At 44.7% G+C, this 20180-nt stretch overlaps 1 protein-coding gene across 1 annotated transcript in view; it reads right to left on the reverse strand.

The window, feature by feature from the left end:
• KIAA1549L (KIAA1549 like) overlaps window positions 1–20180 on the reverse strand; it is a gene marked incomplete at its 5' end in the record, with an annotated part of 98940 nt that overhangs the window by 50183 nt on the left and 28577 nt on the right. The window contains 7 exons of the mRNA XM_084287246.1: window positions 884–943; window positions 4181–4343; window positions 4890–5023; window positions 5742–5961; window positions 7719–7831; window positions 8820–9434; window positions 12241–12588. Of these exons, the coding sequence (XP_084143372.1) occupies window positions 884–943; window positions 4181–4343; window positions 4890–5023; window positions 5742–5961; window positions 7719–7831; window positions 8820–9434; window positions 12241–12588 (1653 nt within the window). The remainder of the gene's footprint in view (window positions 1–883; window positions 944–4180; window positions 4344–4889; window positions 5024–5741; window positions 5962–7718; window positions 7832–8819; window positions 9435–12240; window positions 12589–20180) is intronic.

Consider the following 20180-nt stretch of genomic DNA (forward strand, 5'->3'; position numbering starts at 1 on the left):
ATTCCATTACAGTAAGTGCACGAAGGCACGAGTATCAGGTTCATGGGGTCCATGTGGGGGGAGCCGTACTTCAGAGGATGACAGTCTCTTCATGTATTTACTTTTAACCTCAAAATTAGGAATAGATGTAACAGAAACCACCAAGTCACACTGGATATTGGAAGAAGACTACAGAATCCAAGCCATTTCATGTCACATTTCTTATCCTTTGCACTCCTGAGCATTAAACACAATGATAACACTCTTGTATCTACTGACTCGATGGTGTCGGGGAAAAGGGGTCTCCTCCCTCTTGCCCAGTCAGCACTTCTAAAGTCAAAACGATTCTGAACGACAGTGTGATACTAGTGACATGATTGTGATAAAGCAAGGATTTTGAAACTTAGTAGCATTGCCTGCACCTTTTTTTTCCTGTAAACACGAAGTTATACGTTTAATGCTTCAGGTGAAAGATGCAAAAATTCCTGGACCCAGACACAGTCAACAAACGATAACAAACTTTCCTTGGTTTAACAGATCATCTTTCTTCCTGTGTAATATCTACAAGCCTCTTTTGTTTTCAGATTTAAATCTAAATCCCAGAAACGAACACACAAAAACCCTGTGTTTTAAATCGCTGAAAAGACAATGCTGCGCTTGTAAATGCTTAAACCCCAAAATGGCATAAATTTTGAGGCATGTGTTGAATGCAGGAGATTCCTGCGCTTAAGGTGACAACTCACAGTTATGTCCAAGAGTAACTTAAAATACATTTGCGCAGCTGAATGCAACAGAAAGGGTCGGTGGACAGTTATTTATTTTGTATAAAATTACTGCATAGATGTGCTTATATAATTAAACACTAAAAATTATTCTCTCAAGTGCAAGGAAGATTAAAAAGTACCTGTGATCACCCAGTAGTCTCTAGTTGACTCTGAGACATCAAGGTTTGGATACTCCAAAGCTTTAAAATAAAAGTTGACATTATTTCAGAACATTGCAACATCCTACCATGTCCTTAAACAATATGGTTCATCAGACACTGATAACTAAGTTTGAACTACGGCTTTTCTATGAGCATTGTAGTACAAAGGACAGTACTATCCAGCCCAGGAAGAGATCTCGAGGCATCATTTTCAGGATTACAGTTTCTCTTCTGTCTGGAAAAGGGCAAGGAGTGTAGTATAGGTCCTGTACCACACAGAATATGTATCTTCTGCTGCTGAAATACGGTCTAGTACATTTTCTGAGGCAATGCTAAGTGTTGCCCATTACTGAAGATGATACATGATATGCGTGTGTGTTACATACATCTCTGCTGCTTTCTCCATGCGAGGAATCAGCTGGTGGAAAACAAGAGGACTTTCCACCATGCTTCTTGTGAGTTCATCCTACTTAAGTCAGACCACAATTTCATCATAAAATAGTATTAAATAAAATAAACAAGTGCCAGCTTCCACCAACCTAAGTTCAGTTTCACATGAATTATGAACAAGATTGGTAGAACCGTGAAAACACCCTGAAGTGAGGGTGCAGGCACATTAAAAGCATGCAGGTATTACTAGCATATGTGCTTACAGCTGTGAGAGACTGATGTTTGCAATTTTGATGCCTTTTGCGAGGTTTTTAATCTCCAAAGTGCATTAGGCTGTAAAGTTTAATACGCTACTAATTCATTATACACATCAGCGTTTTTTCAATAGATTTATGCAAAGTGGAAAGCATTAATATTTGGTACTTAGTTCAGAAAATATACGTGCTTCCCATGTTGATACACTGCTATTTAGTTACCTTGGTTTTTAAACTCCAAAGTGGTTTGAAATAGTAAACACAGTACAACATCTGATTATGCACAGTAAGTGCTTTTCAGAAGGAATTTCACTGGGAGTCCTGAGCTGCGCATTTCCATGATAGACTGCAAGGGCTCTGGAGGAGCCACCAGAGTCTAGGAGGAAATTGTGTGGTCTGAAAATGACAACAATATTTATTTGATGAACTGAAGCCACTGCACCGCCACGTGGATAAGCATAAAACACTTCTCAAAGTAAACATTTTCACAACGCATGGCATCGATCTCAAAGCCATAAATACTTTCGTGCATTTGCTGTGTACCTGCTGCACTGGGAATAAAACCCAGAACTCCAGAATGAGCTATAAGCCATTACTTGTCACAGGAGCACTCGCTAAAGGCTCTATTGTGTCAGTTCATCGTGTATGGGGATCGGCAGAGAACTGCAGTACTACACAAGACTCTTCATACGTGCCCAATGTCTTCTACAGCTCCTGACTACTGAGCACATGCCTATACTGCTCTTACAAAAAGCACCATAAGCCTTTTGCCCATTCCGGAGACAAAATAATAATAATAACCCAAGCACAGGCATCATCAACATTTCCTAGGACTTACTCCTTGTACTCCTGCATGCCCTGTGAGGACAAGTCCTGCACGCAGGGCACTCTGACAGGCTCACTTGCGAGTTACAAATAGGAAGGAGTCTGTCTCATGATGAATGGTCCACAGCCCTTCCTAGCTCCCTGCACACAACATTCATCGACAGCCTCCCTTCTACTTCCCCTTGCTTGTGGAAAGAACTGGTGAAAACACAGGCTAACCCAGAGATGCCCCTTTCTTGGAATGGAAAGTCTGATTCTGAAGTGCACCAGTGCAGCAGAAGAACTCACCACCAGGCAGTTTCACCTACAGGCATTTGTCTGCAAGCATCTGATGTGGATAGGTAACGTCTCAAGAATATTTCTTCCTTCTTTCTCAAGGATTTTCATAACTACCAGAGTTAGCTGTGATTTCTGCCCTCCTTGCACTGGAGAGGAATCACATACCCCCCAGACAGAGGACTGCTCATTGGGCGAGTACCTAATGAAGAACTACACGAGATGATTACTCTGCAGCTGGGCTGCTTGTAAATAAGACATACTGGTCATACTGGCAACTTGTACTTTCCCCAGTGCTCACTTTTCTGCAGTCTGGTTCTGAGTTCTTAGAATCAGTCTGGTTCTGGTTCTTAGAATCAGAAAATGAACAAGCATTTTGCTAATTTTACTTGAAGCTACAAATCCGCTCAGCTCAGTGTTCTGATCCTGAAGGCATGTTTGGCTCTATCCTCATACGCTCAATTATTTCAATGCTTGTGAAATTAAAAATGACAAACTACTCTGTTAATGATATAGCCTTATCAGTGAATTTGATGGCTACCAGATCTTTACTGGTATTTGAGCACAGTACATCAAATTTAACAAGTATCTCCTGAAGGTTTACACACTGTGAGATCAGCTGAAACCTGCCCTCACTTAACCTGGGTCCATCGCCACGAACAAATGTACCCATCACATCTCTGTCTCTTCTCACTTCCCTTGAACACTGATCTCTTCCAGTGAATGGATAACCTGTCACCACAGCAAGTTTAATTTCACAGCCTGAATATCGCAAACAAATTAAACAGAAATCACCATAATGAAATTTCTAATCTCTTTATTCTTTTTAAAGAAATGAGCACACAACGTGTCAGTGAGCATATATACCATCCAGGCTACCCAGACGTACGACTTCCTTTAGCTTTCTGTACCTCTGACTCTTCATAAGAGTGGAAATGCAAGTGAATCATTGAAACTCAAGTGCTAAGACCACACTGGAAACTGGGTATGAAGCTCAGCAAATGCACAGATGACTTTCCAAAAGGAGCTATGTAGGCAGAACTCACCCACTACCCAAACATGCTGGCATTCAAAGCATGCTAACAAGTTATGTTACTGGACCAAGTACTGGGGGCTTGGTCTTTCAAATAGTAAAGAGCTAGGCTGAAGATCAACTTTACGTGCTATACCGAGGCCCTGTGAAACAGCGAAGTAGGAAGATTAAGTTTTGTTTCATATAAAACTACATTTTACTTTGTCTGGAAGTCATCACTGGCTTTTTATGAATATATATTAATAGCAGCACACATGTGCTGTTTTTAAATTATCTGACAGTGTCTCTAACAGCTGAAGTAGACATTGAACCAAAGCAAAAGAAATATTCCAAATTCCCCTCTTTCTTCTTATTTTTTTTAAAAAAAGCAAAGTTAAAAAAAAAGAATTAGTCAGGAAAAAATATACAGTCTGTGAGCTTCATGACAAAGCTTATAGTGCCTGCAAAAGCCTGGTGGTGGCTAATCTTAGAGGTGTGTGTTGAGAAGCACATACTTACATTCTGCAATGGTGAGAGGTGGGTAGGTTAGATAGAAACCCACTAGCTCAGCTGACAGCTGATTAAGAAGGTTGCTGGAAGTGGTGCCATTTAAAGTTGTGCTTTGATTTCTCACCACATAAAACAGAGTGACAGCTTGGGAGACATTGGAGGTATTCAAAATCTGAAACAGAGGTAAAGGAACAATGTGAAGTCACGGTTCAGCTCAGTAAAAATTTAAAAAATAAAAGTAAAAAGAGCAAACAACAAACCAGGGAGATGTTAACTTGAATGATTGACCAGACACAGCTCACTCAACACTACTGTGTAAAACAGTTTGTGGTACTTTAATTCCTACTTCAGCAAACACAGAGCTACTAGAGAACAGCAACAGGCAGAAAAGGTGCCTGCATATTCACTGAAAATACGAAGTTGGAAGAATATCTAACAATTCATTTTTATTTAAATTTCACTTAAATGCTTAACCTTTATTTCTTAAAAGGATAAGAATGTATAAAAAGTAAAATTCAAATTCACAAAAATAACAGTTATAATTTTCTATAAATCATGCATTTATAAATTTTCCTGTAATAAACAAAATGATCTTATTTCAGATGAAAACAAAAACTTATTTCCATGGTGGCTATCCAAGACATTTTGTTGAAGTACAAGCACACACATAACAAAGAATAACCCAGAGACTTTAGCAACAGGCACTTGCAAAGTGTACCTGAACTGTTAGGTTGTTGCTGGTGTTCCAAACCTTTCTTTCAGCATCCTGAAATGCTCTCTGTAACCGTTGCTCCATTGTCTGAACAAATTTGCATGACTGGATATTGTCTGTTTGACCCACAAACTGCAGCTCTGGAAAAGGAACAAAGCATTTGTGTGTAGACAAAATATTCTTAGATGCATAACCCCTGTGATGTCTGACAGCAAAACAACCAGTTTGCAGATTAAGCACGTGAGAACAGTGCCGTGTAAGACCATTCTAAACTAGCCCTAATTAAAGAGAAACTTAATCATTAAGTTGCATTATTAAAGCAGATACTCTCCACAAACAAGTGGAGATTGTTTCTGTATGGATACGTAAGATGCTAAGACCAGTCCACTGTGTACAGGTTCATTCAAACCCAGGCAGTAAGTGAAGGTCATTCTGAAATGTGTTATGCTCTTAAATCTCACAAGTCGCTCGCTCTTACAAGACACAATCAATTATAATATTGTTTCTTGTTCTGTTTGTGCTAGGAAAAATATGCTTAATGTAACTGCTATAAATATGTGCACATAAATACATAAGAACGTGCAAGAAGTCTCTTTGCACTGAATATGTTGTTTTACAGGGCCAAGGCAAGGAAAGAAAGGCAGCATTCATCCTCCTCTGCTGGCAGTCCTGCGGGCACTGGGAGCACAGACATGGTGCAGGTGAAACCAAGGCACAGTTTGTCCTGCTGCTTCTCGCTGTGGTGTTGTGCTGGAAAGCTGAGGGGGTCAGGACAGCAGAGGGAGGACAAGCATCACCCTTCTGCACTGAACCGCCAGCCAAACACACAACGCTGAGCCTCGGCAGGCTCTCACTCACCTGTCTTCAGCTGGAAGTGGTACGCAGGGAGCGGCTTCCATGGCGCGGCCAGGGTTGCAATGGACTGAAGATGCAGCACGTGCTGCTTCACGTCTGCCGTGGCGTTGCTGATCCCGTAGGCAATGAGCCTTTCAATTACAGCAGCTGGTATAAAAACCAGCCTCCCCCGCGTAACGTAGTAACCAACCGTCACGTTGTTCGATTGCTCCAGGATCTCAACCTAAAACACACAGGGAAATGATTTTTGTTTTGATTTTGTTTGCAATTCAACCGCTGTATGATGGGACCTCTCATTCCAAATAAAGCTCCCTCGCAGGCTTTTTGCATGCATCTAAAGGATCAGTGCCATACAGAGCTGGTCAAGGAGCTTACCACGGCAACTCACAGATCTCCAATTTAGGCTGAGGCTTCATTCACGTACAGATAAAAGAATGTTTTTTACTTCTGAGTATAAAAATACAGAGAATTCAGAGAACACCCAGCTTCTATTTCATTCCTGAAGTTCACTAAATATGTCCACGTTTCTGTCATTACAGGTTTGGGGTTCTAGGTTTGAAAGACCAAAAGTTTCCCATATTTGATTCTTCAGTCTCACCTGACTCCCCTATGCTGATTTTCCTGTAGTGCCCCAGATGGCTAAGCTACCACTGATGAGTAGAAATGACAGACCACAAGAACAAACACACTGTGAGCCAAAACACGAGGTGATTTTCACTCCACATAGAAAACCTCTATTTTTCAAAGAGTTTAAGCCTCGGAACTTGTCCTCCAAACTGAGTTACAGCCAGGGTTCCTCTATTAGAAAAATGCAGGCTCTGTCAGGTTTAGCAGAAAGTGAGAGAACAGATCTGACAGTTTTTTATTGCTGCTTTTGAGACCCAGGAATGTACAATTCCTAAACTCTGTAACATTAACCAAAACTTGCAGCCACAGGGCATGGGGACAAAAGTCAACCTGATGGCCTCTATTGTGAGCAAAAAGTAATTTTTTTTTCCCCCTTATTGGTAAGTGCACCTCATGTAACAGCCTCAGGCTCAGCCTAACAAAAGCAGAAGCGTGTTTTACAAAAAGTACCCCAGCAACCAGCTTCAGCCAGCTCTAACATTCAGCAGCAGAGCTTCATGCAACGTTGCTGGAAAGTGACAAACGTATCTCCCTCATTTATTTTCAACAAAACGTAGTCTCTCCTTGTGCAGGATTTTCATCCCTGTGGAATTGGACTTGTCAGGCACTGCATTTTCAGTGGGAGTGGACTGACAGCAGTGACATCCCACTAACTAGCCCTGCTCTTGCCATTGATCTTGCTAAGCACAGCAGCACTTGCCTGACTGCAAACCAGAGTCCTTCCTACACTGCTGGGGAGGAAGAAACTGCTGTTTGCAGGAGTTTCCTGGAACATATCAAGAAGAAAGTTTCACTTCTCCCTTCTACTTCGTCAAATTAAACGAAAAAAATTTTGGAACGGTCCTTGTATTTTTAGAGCCCAGAGCAGGTGTTACCCACCTGTCAAAACTAATTTGGACATAATTATATATTACATACAAGTGAGGAAGCAGCCAGGAGGGGAGGTCAGAGACTCACCAGACAAAAGCAGAATGCCTGACACAATCTAGTCCCCCGCCTTCTTTACAATGCTGACCTCTCCACAGGATACCTGCTACTTGTCTTTGACACAGCCAAATCATTCAGATTCAGAAGGCCTAAAAGCAACATGTGATTTTTTTTTTTGTACTCACTTATTAGGGATGTGATGGAATAAGGTGCAGATGCTGACGGGAGGGACTGTGTTACCAGGTACTACTTGGTAAAACAAAGGCAGACAGTCTCCATGGGATTAAATACGCCCAAACTTGCAGTTTACAGTAATGTTGCAGCCACCCACACAAGCACCACTGACTCTTAGTGTAAAGGTTTATTATTTCTCTTGGTGGGAGAGCTGTTTCAGTGAGATCACACAGGCAAGCCAGGCATGCTTACCTGAGCGCTGACATTTTGGTTGAAAGCTTGTCTCAGCGCTTGGTTGAGTCCTTTCGTCACACTCTCCTTGAAGGACCTGCTGATCATCATCCTCCTTGTGTTCAGAAACAGAACTGCAAAACACCAAAAGCTACGAGTTAGTTTGAGACATTAACATCCTATTGTTTGCTTTCTCAATCCTTTTCTGTTGGGGTGGTAAAGATCACGGAGGAAGCTATCTGTGATTTGCAGCAGCTCCAATGGGAGTAAGAACTGCAGGGGCTCAGCAGCGTCCCCAAGGTCACTATTCTTCTCATGACAATGGCCCATTGTTCCACAAACAACTGCAATTTCTTTAGCAACAGCAAGGCTTTGCAATGCTGCCTTTCTGTACGTGAGCGAGGTATGATGACACTTGATTGCCTGTGGATAGACTGCTGCAGCACTCCCAGAGGACTGAGCTGGTGCTAGGCAGGCAGGCCTCTGTCAGGGACAGGTGCTTCACAGAGCTCAACAAAGAAATGTCCTTCACTGCTACAACTGCTTTCAGTTTGCCAACTGTCTTTACAGCTATTTGTACGCTTTGTTTATTAACAGTTTCACTAACTTTTATTATTTGCAGAGTTTTACAGCTGCGCTGATGTATTTTCAATCCTATATTGTGTACATGCTACTTCTGTCTTAAAAAAAAAAAAGGTTGCATCTACTGTCATACTGATACAGGTATTTATCGGCTACTAAAACCACGTTACATCAAAAAGCTGCTTATTTCATTGTCCTTCAGTCTCATTCAGGTTTATACAGCTTCATAAACTCTTTTATGACTCTTCTTTGTTCAGATCTTCAAGACAAGCATCTTCTGATGCCACCAGAAGGAGTGCATAGGAAGACTGGGCAACCTCTCCAGAACCCCTTAGTCTAGAGCTGTTAAAATTAAGGAGGAGCTGTCTGTGAAAAACACTCTTAGAGCCATAAGAAGTCGTGCTGTTCACACAGACAGCTCAAAATCCTCCCATTTTGAATTGCACAACTTTAAAGATCTGTTTGAAAATAACTTGGTATTCAACGGTACAATTAGGCACAAAACAGAGACCCTTCAGCAAACTCAGCGGCCCCACGTACCTGTTTTAACCATAAGGTTCCAGGAGAGGCGGCAATCCAGGGGAGGAGCTGCTGTCATGTTAGCGAAAGCCACTGCTGCTGTTGTTTCTGGAGGAGCAGAAGTGTTTTCCGTTCGAGTAGGGGGAAGCCTAGTGGCTTTCGCTGATGCTGTAATAGATGTCAAAGCTGCTGTAATTGTCAGTGGATACGGGGTTGACGTTTTGGTGATTTCTGAGCTTGGGAATTTCTGGCTGTCAGTGGCTGTTGTTTTTATCTGTCGTGGTATGTGTGCTGTGGGTGCGAGCGTGGAAGCCATGGCAGTGCTACTTTTAGGGGTTATAAACATAGCTGTCATGTCCACAGGTGATGCAGCTGTGTTTCCTGTAGCAAAAGGAAGATCTGCATGTATTCCTACCGAGCTCAGGACTGAGGTCAGTTTTGTGGCAGTGTTGTTTTTTGTTAGTGTCAGTACTGGAGTGTTTAAAGCCATCACAGATGGCAAAGGTGTGTTGGCAGTGCCGAGCGAAAAGAAGGAAGAAGCTGGCACTGGTGAAGCTGGAGATGATTTTCTCGTTAGTGGTTTTGCTTCTGAAGTTCCTACTGTAGGTAGTGCACCAGAAGACACTCCAGATAACACTGTAATGACAGAATGGGTAAAGTTGGTTGTTGACAAAAAAGCAGCAGTTAGTTGTGTTGGTGATGGATGGACAGAAGTTATGATGACTGACTGCAGAGGACTGATGGGAGGGGGTTGCAATGGCATGCCCTCGGTAGCTTTATTAGATATGCTAAAAGGAACTAGACTATGCCTTGGAGCATTTGTGTCCCACTCCTCCAGGCTAAATGTAGCTGGAATGTTACCAGCCACAACCAAATAACCAGAGGACTCTAATTGGTTATCAAGAAATTCTGGCAAGCTTCCAGAACTGATGTCTTCTTCTGTAACAAAACTCTGTAAGAGAGCTGAGCTAAAAGGCTTAGTTACAGGAAGAGCAGCCTTGCCTGGCAGCGCGCCGTAGGCAGCACCGATTTCGTAGCTGGCCAAAAGAGTCGGGTTGTCAATGAGGTGAAAAGCCAGCACTGGTGTTGTGCTCAAGGGTTTTGTGAGCACAGTGATCTTTCCAGCACTGGTTGTTTGTGATTCTAGAGAGCTGGGGACAACACCTGTATCATTAACACAAGGCATGTGTGACTGGAGCAGTGCTTCATCCTGTGCACGGGTAGCGTTGTCCCCAGGGGTGAACAAATTAATAACGTTTTCAGCTATGTTTCCATGCTTTTTCTGCAAGGTGGGGGGTAGTGGCAGAGTGGTAGCAAGGGGTGAATACTGGACAGAGGATGTTTTCAGTGCAAACACATCTCTATCAAATTCTGAACCACTGCTCATTTTTGCTCCAGAGAAGGGTAAATTTGAACCGCTTTGACTAGACATTGCGTGTGTGTGTGTGTTGCTGCAGGGGCAGAGGAAAGCGGTTGCTTATTTGTACTCATTTCCTTTTGCAGGCCTGAAACAACTGCATGCAGTTCACGAGAACTCCGTTTCCAATGGAGAAGTGCTTGGAGGAACTTCTCTTACTGCCGGTTTGACTGAAACGTTAATGCCATCTGAGGACAACAACACTGGCTTGGTCCATGTCGAAGCTGAAGCTGCGAGTTCGGGAGCGTTGATGGGATCTAAATTACTCTCAGAGGTTGCACTTGAAATCCCAGAAAAAGATGAGCTCTGGCTGCCTCTCCTTGTTGTCGTGGAAACAAATGATGGCACAGAAGGCACAACGGAGGTGAGCTGCTTCACAGCAACTGGATGTGGAGCCTGACCAGAGGTAAAATCAGACTGATCTGAAGCTCTTGGTGGTGAATATTCTGTATGTGGGGTTACAACAGTGGGTACTCTCACGCTTCTGTCTTCATGTGCAGGTATGCCTGGATTTTCTGCATTAGCAGGTGGCAGGTGTGCAGTCACAGAGACAGTAGTAGCAGATGTATTCCTCAGAGCAGGTTCAGTTTTCGAAAGGCCTCTAATGGCAGTAATTAATGACACTGCAGCTAGACCAGGGCTAATCATTTCTGTGTCCAAAACAGGGCCCGCTGTCTTTGATCCTTTGAAAAATTTACCAATTTGGCTATCTGGAGAAACTTTGGAAAGCTGAGATCCATAAGGCAGAACAATATTAGCATTAAAGTTTGCAGACAGTTTTGCCGTCACCCCTCTTGTGAGAACCTGTTGACCTGTTCTCGTTGAGGGAGAGCCATCAGAATTTGGGAGAGCACGTGCAGAAGCAGCTGGCAACAGCGTGCCATTTGATTCATAAGCTCCATTAGTGAGGTCTTCTGCAAAGGTCTGACTGAGAGCCACCACTGAGCGAGGGAGTTGTAAACTACCCTCACGGGCTGCTGCCGTGCTTGGACTGTTTGTGTGTGCTAACCTAGCAAAGGTCTCATTTGTCTCAGTTAGCAAGGGAGACCTTGTGCTTATTGAAGAGGAGCGTGTTGCATTTCTAAAAAGGAAAGCTGTCTCACTTCTAAATACTCATCCTGGCAGCACTGCATCATGAGCGTGCTTTGCATCAGGAATAAGTGATTTTGGCAACAAACGGGAAAAAATGCTCTCTGTTGAGCTGGAGACCTCAGCCAGGCTCTGGGAAGCTGAGGACACAAAAGGTGCACTGGCAGAGCCTGTAGTGCAATTAGTCAGTGCTCTGGAAGACTGAAGGTGACTCATTCGGGGCATTGTTTGTGGAGTACCCACAGGATGGAAGAACGATGCAAGAACCTCTGCTTTATTCTGAAAAACTGGTGAGGACAGAGGGGTGATATCACTATTTCTGTCAATCAACAGCGAATTAAGTGGCTCGTTATTAGGTCTTACTCCGGTAGGAGATGCATTATGCATACTTTCATTTGGAAACCATGACACACTTCTGGAAGTTACTGGCACGTAAGACTGATAGAGTATTTTTGACACAGGAGTATCTGAGTATACAGATAAAAAAAGAGGTCCTTTCTGAAGGAAACTCTTTTTCCACTGTTTTTGTAAAATGTACTGTTGACAATCCAGAGAAACTGAAAGACATGGTACCCATAAACAACTCAGGACCCTTTCTTTGATTCACCGTACTAGAATTTCCATCAGTGACCATGCTTAAAAGACTATTTCTGCTTTCACTAACCTGAGAGCTGGTTGAATCTGTGCTGAAGGAACTTTCGGGCTCTGCAGACAAAGGAACTTTGAAGGCCAGTACAGCTGATTTAGAAAAGTTAATGGTATGAAGTGACTGTATTGCCAATGAAGAAAATGATGGTGATGGAACAGCAGCAAGCATGCCTGGTCCTGATGTGCTTTCTTTTGAAATGGAGGGTGTTTCTAATGGCATTAGCTGAAATGGCCCAGCTGTACTCAAATGTGTCATTGATGGTGTAGTGGACAATGTGGCAAACATACTGAGTTGAGGCAAACCTGATTCACCAGCTGTTTCATCTGCATCTTGAGATGACGACCTCAGAGACGACTCAGCAGAAACTTCAGCGGGCTCCTGGGATGCACTGTTCCCACTGCCTTGATAGAGGGTGGGTGACAGGTGACTTTGATCCAAAGTTCTGGTCCGTGTGCCCGTCAGGGTTGTTTTTATCATCTGAAGCAAGTTTGCGTTCTCCAAAGTCTGCCCCATAGAAATATCAGCTACTGAGGAAGTCTTAGTTTCTGTGGAAGGCCGTGTTGGTGATAGTATAGATCTCCAGTTCGGAAAAGATTCTGATGAAGAAGCAATGTAGATACGCTGTTGCCTGATACCTGTAAAATAATAAGCAAAATGAGCATGCAGTTCTGCAAAAGGAAAAGTTACTGCTATGTGGCTGCAAGAAATCAGCACAAAGCACATTGTTTACTCAAAGCAGTTGCTTCTTTTTTATTCAAAACGACAAACATCCAGAGAAAACTGAAAAAGACAGTGAAAGGTTCCAAGCGATAGGTTATAAATCCCTCAAGGTGTTTCACCTGACAGAAGGATAGGGCTAGCTTTCTAGACAGGACTATTTCAAAATGCTACTTGTAAACGGTAGCTTTAAAAAGCTACTGAGAGGCACCTTCTTCAGCCTGGGACAACTTCTGAGGTTATCATCCTGTCAAAATATTCCGTGAGAAGGCGGGTTTAGAACGCAGTGGAAAGGGGATGGGTTTTGACCACCAAGCGTCACTGGCTTGGCAAGCCATCCCATGCGGGAATCGAGTCAGCACTGGCTGGGTTCCTGCAGGATGCATCTGGAGGTGCTCGGCTTGCCAGTTCCAATAACGCATGCAATTACGGACACAAAAGAAAGGGAACAAAACACGGGTGAGCATGAGGAAAGGGGAGTAAGATCCAAAACAAAATTAGCAAATTGAATTCCTTTTCTGATCTGTGCAGATGTACAACGCATCGCTTCAAACACCAGTTTGTTCTCCATTCAACACCACAACGTTCCTAGGCTTTGTCTTCTTAAAATGATTACAGTTCTTCTAAAACCACAGCTTGGGAAATCTCAAATTCTCGCTAATTTAAAGATTAAGATGCAATCAAGAGTAAAATGTCAGTTCTTTATCCTCCCTCCTCCCCCAGCCAAGATAATAGATCAAAAACCAGTATTGGCTCTCGCTTCTGCCCCCGGCTATGCCCACTTACACAGCTGAGCGAAGGCACAAAAGAGATGAAGTCCCTGCCCTCTGACTGCAGCACATCTGGATATAGACAGAGGGCACCAACCTCCTCCGCACACATATGAATAACTCCAGTGCAATGGCATGGAAGAGGGAGCAGGGACAGCCCCTGAAACACAGGGTTATGAAACGGGCTGGGCAGCAGTTCCAGCCACCGACAGGCCCTGGCAGCAGAGCCACAAGCAGCGGAGGGGATTAGCCCGTGCAAACGGGAGCCGGCAGCTGAGCACCACGCGGCATGAGAGAGGAAAATGGGTCACACTGCACCTATTTAAAGGTGTGCTCCTTCCTTGGGCTGCCCTTGTGCCACGCTGCTGGTGATCTGTGCATGCAGGCCAAAGCAGTTGGCTGGACAAGCCCCTTCAGGCGCCTGGGTGCAACAGGAACGTGCTTGAAGGTACTTAACGTGCTCAGCTTGGCATTCCCACTCTGCAAATGCAATGAATAAATAGATAAATATTCACAGATATTCCTCTTTATCCCTGTATTGAGGGCTGTATAGGCTGTGGGGAAGCTAGGCACTTTTTTTTTTTAATCTTTCCTTCACCAAAATGCAAGAGTGAGTGCAGAACCCAGAAGCAGATTGTTGGCTGCTGATGTGCCCTCATGGGACCCGAGAGCTTGAGGGCTGGAGTAGCTTAGCCTGAGCTCTGGTGGCTTTTCCTTCCTCGTTGTGGTCAGACAGCCTGTTATGGAAGGCAGGAAATAAGACGCCACACATTTGGCTGAACTCGAGTCGGTTCCAACAGATGTTTGAAATTGAGAACTAGATGCTGTGCTTGGAAAAACCAGGCCCGAGGCAAGCTGCAGCTTAAACTCCTTTGAAGTAGCTCAGCTGATGAAGCTGCCATTACCGGATCTGTTGCGTCCCAAACCACCTTGTTCCACCTCCGGACCAGAAGGCTGTGCTGAAAAAGGAAGGCAATTTTCCTGTTTATGCCCATTAATGAACTAAAGCCCTTGAGTAAACAGAGGTTTGAAGAATTATTCATATTCTACAACTAAGATAAAGCACTGGCTTTCCACTGCTACAGATTTTACTTGCTGCTACCTTTACAAAAAGATGCTATCGGTCTCTTTCCCAAACTTCTATCACGAATTCGGTATCTTGGCAGCAACTGGGTGCAGTACTCCAAAGCCAAAATTATCTTCCCATGGAGCTTAAACCGAAGTATAGATTCTGTTCTTGAGAATTGGTAGGATGGTATCCACAACGACGTACCCTTACCAAATACTGTGCACTGAGCCACGGCTTACACGCCCAGCAGCTGGTGCCATGCCCCAGGGTCAGCTCCTTCTCGTTTAGATTTCAGGCCACTGACCGAACACCCCCTCCAACAGTGCCAAAGCCCATTTAGCACTAACCTCATTACAACAGCTGTCACTGATTAGGGACCGAGCCCCCTTGTATCTAAAGGGGCAACAGGGGCCAAAGAAAAGCGTGGAGATGATCACGAGAAAGATCAGCTCCCTCCTTCACCCCTGTTTTGCTAAGGTAAAAGGGACAGCAATTGGAAAAGCAATTCTGTGCCTGTCTAGAAGTTGACGGTGATGCATACATAAAATTAATGATGTATTAATTTTATCTGGAAAAAGAAGTCTCCGTTGTTATCTATCTTCTGCTCCTCAGACATCCAAGCTGCACATTGCTCTTCATACAGTGTAAATTATTTCCCGGGAGACAAGTACTTGGTAAGTGAACATCCCCCGGTAAAAGCAGTAGCCAAGGAAAATGCCAGTCCATTTGCCATACCTATAAAAATCAGCATGTGAAGAGAGAAAATTGCACCTGTGCTGCTGACACTGGAAACCAAGCTCCTGTTTGCCTTACGCCACGAGAATCCAAAGATCTATAAACAGGAAAAGTTATGTTAGTTCCCCCTAGATCACACGAGAAGCTTGTCGCTGCCTACAAAACAAGTAATTGCCCTTCTCTGGACAGAGGTCCCAGGAAGACCATTCTCTCCCGGGGCATGATCTCTGCAGAAGAACAGGAGCAGAGCTGCGATGCTCTCTTCTCTCTGGCAAGCTGTTGCACCATTGCTGCAATCCCTGAGCCGTGGGAACAACTCCCAGCACTCCTCCTGCTCCCCACCACCCCCAGGTTTCATTTTCATTCAGGTCCAGGAAGGGTCCCTGTAGGACATCTCACACCTTCTGTTCAGGGCTGGCCAGCACGGGGCAAGCCTGCAGGACCCCAGCAGCGAAGCTCCTCTGAGGACAGGAGCAGGTACGTCTTTTTTTTTTTGCTCACTCCACAATTTCTTCTTTCAGGCAGATTTGTGCACCCCCCCTTCACACCCAGACTTTCTTTGGGGCACTACGGGCAACCCACCGGCCGCGGAGCCTCACATCCAAGGCAGCCTTTCACCCACGGACTCGGAAGCAGAATACACTTGTCCTGCACCCAGCATTGCTCACTGGTGTTTGGGAGAGCAGAGCCCAGCCTGCACACGCCTCACGGCTGTCATCAGCCTCGCCGCAGGAGCTGACAGCCGGCTGCCACTCGCAGCAAGTGCCAGCCTTGCCGGGGGGCGAAACGCGTCCCCTCTGCGGCAGGCAGCGGGGACAGGGCGACAGCAGGATCGGAGGCAAGACACATCACCATCAGCACACTGCCTGTTTGTTTGTAAATACACGTTTGTCCAGGCTTTTGGGAAGAACACGCACCTGTTCAGGGAGGTTTACACGCACGCCAGCAGCGTAATGAATGATTTCGTGAGCAATGTAGGAAACTGGACTGTTTCAATTCTTGGGGAGCAAAGTAGGGGAAATGTGGACTCGGCACAGCTTTTCACCACTAGCTACAAGTCAAAGACAGCACAGCTCTCATTGCATGCAACAAAAAGGCCTTTTCTTAACCATATACTCCTTTACCAAAGCTTAGAGTTGAACCCTGCCTCAGAAATCAAACAGGAGAGAAGCCTGAAGGTACTGAAAGAACCGCTGCTAAAAGCCTCGTGCGTTATTCTTGTAACAAAACCACACATCATCATCTCCAGAACTTTGAAAAAGAGCGACAACGCTTTCAAAAGGTTGAACCGCGCAGCAAATTATACACTAGGATGTATTTTGACAGGCTGGTTGGGTAATTGTGAGCATTCCCTGGAGCCAGGAGGCTTTCTGCTCACCAACCCAGACGCACCTTCACGAGCATCTTCTGCACGCCACTTCTGAAGCCCTGAGCAGAGTGGGGCCCTCCCCCCAGCAGCAGAAGTCCAAGCAGAGACCCCCCAACACCGGTGTGCAGACGCAGAGTCCTGGCCCTAAGGAGAGCTGCAGGATCGCCTCGAGTTGCTGCCACTGTTGGGTGAGCTTTGTGCCCCTCCGCAGGCTGCTCGCCCCGCGGATCAGCAAGCCGAGGAGCAGAAGCGCTTGGCTCGCTCCACGTTACAGATCAAAGGCTGTTTGGTAGAAGAAAACGAAATCCAAGAAGTGTTGACCATCACAGCACTGGTTGTACTTGATCCACGTGTGTAGCAGAAGCACTGGCCTGAAACTGAGCATCGTGTGGCTGTACCTAGGCAGTCACAACACGGCCTCTCACCCAAACTCCAAGCTATCACTGGAAACTAGCTGCAAAATCAATTTTCATTTGAACTGCTGTTTTCAGAAGTATACTTTATGAGTATATTTTCAAGATTAACCTTCGATTTTTCTTTTAAATTACGTATCCCTGAACAATGTCATCAGAACTCCGAAAATGAGACCAAGAAGTTGCAAATCAGCTACTGCAAAAGGCCCCTTTCGTGGCGTCACACGGCCTGCGACCCAAACGCCCTAAAACTGCTCCACTTTAACTTACTTCTTTAATTTCAGAGCTTTGCAATTGAAACTTCGTAACGTAGAGCAGCTAAGCTTCCTTCAGGAATCTTCCCTTAAGATTCTCACCATCTTTCAGTCCTGGAGGTGCCCCAACTACAGGACCAGCCCAAGGACAGAGGTTCCCACCGTGTCTCCTGCTACTCCCAAGCTCCTTCCACCGCCTGTGGCCTGAAGGTAAGCAAGGATAAAGAGGCAAATGCTCTGCAGCATTCCCGCTGCGTGCTTCAGCACTGCTCTGCCGGTCGTGCTTTGAAGGTACGAAGTCACAGCGCTGGCAGATCGATGGCATCCTATTGATTTGGGGGTTAGAAGAAGTTCTGGTCACTCTGAGCTAAGTGTCTGTAAAGATCACTCAATAGTTGAAGGACAGTAAACAACATCTTTAAAAAAAAATGCAACAGGGTAACAGCCAAGCCTCAGACATTATTCTGTGTGCAAGGGTTGTAGTAAATAACCAGCATTTATCCAGCCTGGAATACAGTGCAATTGCTGAATCCAACGAAGCCAAATCTATTGCTTGGCCCTAGAAGGCAATGAGGTGCCATCAGCAGACGCAGAAGACCACTGCGATGAATGAGCTAATAGCCAAACCCTGAGCCAAAGCGTGACACATGCTTCTTCGGAGGGAAATCCTCTTTACATGAATGAATGAGACTACAAACATAAGCTCTTGCTAAGAGAGAGCCCACGTAGAGCTGTATGTTTTTATTTTTTTTTCTTAGATTAGGGAAAAAAAAAAAAAAAAGAAAAAATATTTTCCTGAGCTGGCTTGAAAGCCCTGAGAGCAAGTAACAGCCCAGAGAGCTGCTGCTTAAGGTGTCAGGTCCTCTCTTCCTTTCCCTTTTCAATTCCTACCTAACTCCTTCCTTCATTTATTTTCCTTTCCCCCCCCTCAAACAAACATAGCCAGGGCCTTCCCTCAAGCGAAGGGCGACCATTACTGAGAAGCACAATTTTGCTTTCCAGGGAGCTGCCAGCAGGTTTCCCAGGCCGAGTCAGGCCGTGACTAACTTCTGGCCACCAAAACAACCTGCGGTGGCCATGCAGCATCCAGCACAATATAAATTCTTAACAATTAAATCTTAACTAACTATACATATCAATTAGGTTATTCGTGTTAAGCTCCTTGCCTGCTCTATAATAGATGAGGACTTGGCTCACATGAGGAAGCGCTACGCAAATATTTTACAATTACTTCAGTTTTCTGTGACTCTGAGTGTGCTGTGCACAGCTCATTAGCCTTTATTTCCTGGAACTTATTCTCTTTGCTGCACAAAAGAGGCAACAGCTCGAGTTTATAGCAATATGTGGGCTCCTTCATCTTCTCCCCCGCCTTGGAAATCCCTGCAAAGGCTGTTTGGCGTGGCGTGGCTACTCCGAGGGGTCCAGCTGCGAGTTATTCACAGGAGTTTGCTGACATCAAGAGAAGAGCACGGGCACCAAATGTGGCAAACCCAAAGGCCACGGGGATGAACCAGGAGCTGCACTCGCAGGCTGCAGCTCTGCTGTTAACCACCGGCTCGCACCGACTGCCTGAACGCAAAAAATGCCAGCTTTCATCGGTGGTGTGGTATTAAAACGTTGGTTCTCCTCCCGCAGATGAAAGCATTGGCATGTTCTGTCAAGTAATTAGGCAACGGCAGCTTCCCTGTGAAATGAGCACACTGGCAGGAGTCCTAACGCTCGTAGAGAAAAAGCAGCAGCACCACTAGAGTCATCATTCGCTTCTGAGTAATAGCTCAAGTCGCTTTTAATTGTAAAATCAACAAATAGTTAATGGGTACCAAAGTGAGCAGCTGGTTTCTCAAAAATCAGATCCACTGCCTGGAACAAAGGGCTTTATTAGAAAGGAAAGATGCTGCCACTTCCAGATGGTGCCTGCACGGCGCTGTCCAACGTGGTGGATGGACCTCCTCATCTAAAGCTCTAAAAGAAATAAAATACAGAAACTGGGAGGGTTCACGATTGAAAATAACGTCGCAATTATCTCTGAAAAATTAAAAAGCCCAACAAAATATGCTTTCTCCCCTGCAAGCCCTTGGTTTGGTTGGCTGTCTTTGCTGCCCAGGGCGGATATGTCCGTGTCCGAAGGCGCTCAGCCACACCACAGCGCGCAGAAGGGCAGAAGGGGGTCTCGCAGGTAAGCAACTGAAAATGCCTCCCCCTCGGCTCCCCTGCTTAAATCCATCTTTCTAATTTAATTCAGAACTAAACCGAGAAAGAGTCTGGCTCTGTGACCCACTTTGGGTACAGCCACAATGCCTTTTTTTTTTCTTTTTTTTTTTTTTTTTTTTTTTTTTGACTGCTGCCCTTTTTGCTAAAATTTCCTGAGATTTTGTTGCTCTAAAAACGTCCGGAAGCTATTTCCAGCAAAAGCCTCTAACCAAACCAGGCCCCAGTTCCTTTCCAACTGCTCAGTTAATCTTTTGAGACGGGCACGGTCGCTTCTAACAAAAAGAGAAAGATGATGCACTGCTCGGACAGGCTTTTCCTTTGTGCAAACACGTGCAAGTGCTTTGCATTCATGTAAGCCCAAGTGAACACCTCGGTTTTCAAGCTGTCAGGCTACCCGGGATTTTAGGAGCATTACTACTACATCTCATCTGTCAAAACACAAAGGCTGGGGAATATTTAAGATTTTTTTTTCCCCACTAAACTGCTCAACATTAGTGTGGCTATTGAAACAAGTTAATTCAAGTGACTAAGAGATGAGGTAGGGACTCAAGAGGCTCACATAAAAAAAAAAGGCACAGAAGAAGAAAGCACTAAAGCTGCCAGGTCACACAGCCTTTTTTTTTTTTTTTTTTTTAAAAAACTCTTATTAACACATTTCTCAGGTGTCAAAACACCAATGTTTAGATCTA

The sequence above is a fragment of the Netta rufina genome (genome assembly GCF_964035555.1).
Source record: "Netta rufina genome assembly, chromosome: 5".
NCBI classification, from domain to species: Eukaryota; Metazoa; Chordata; class Aves; order Anseriformes; family Anatidae; genus Netta; species Netta rufina.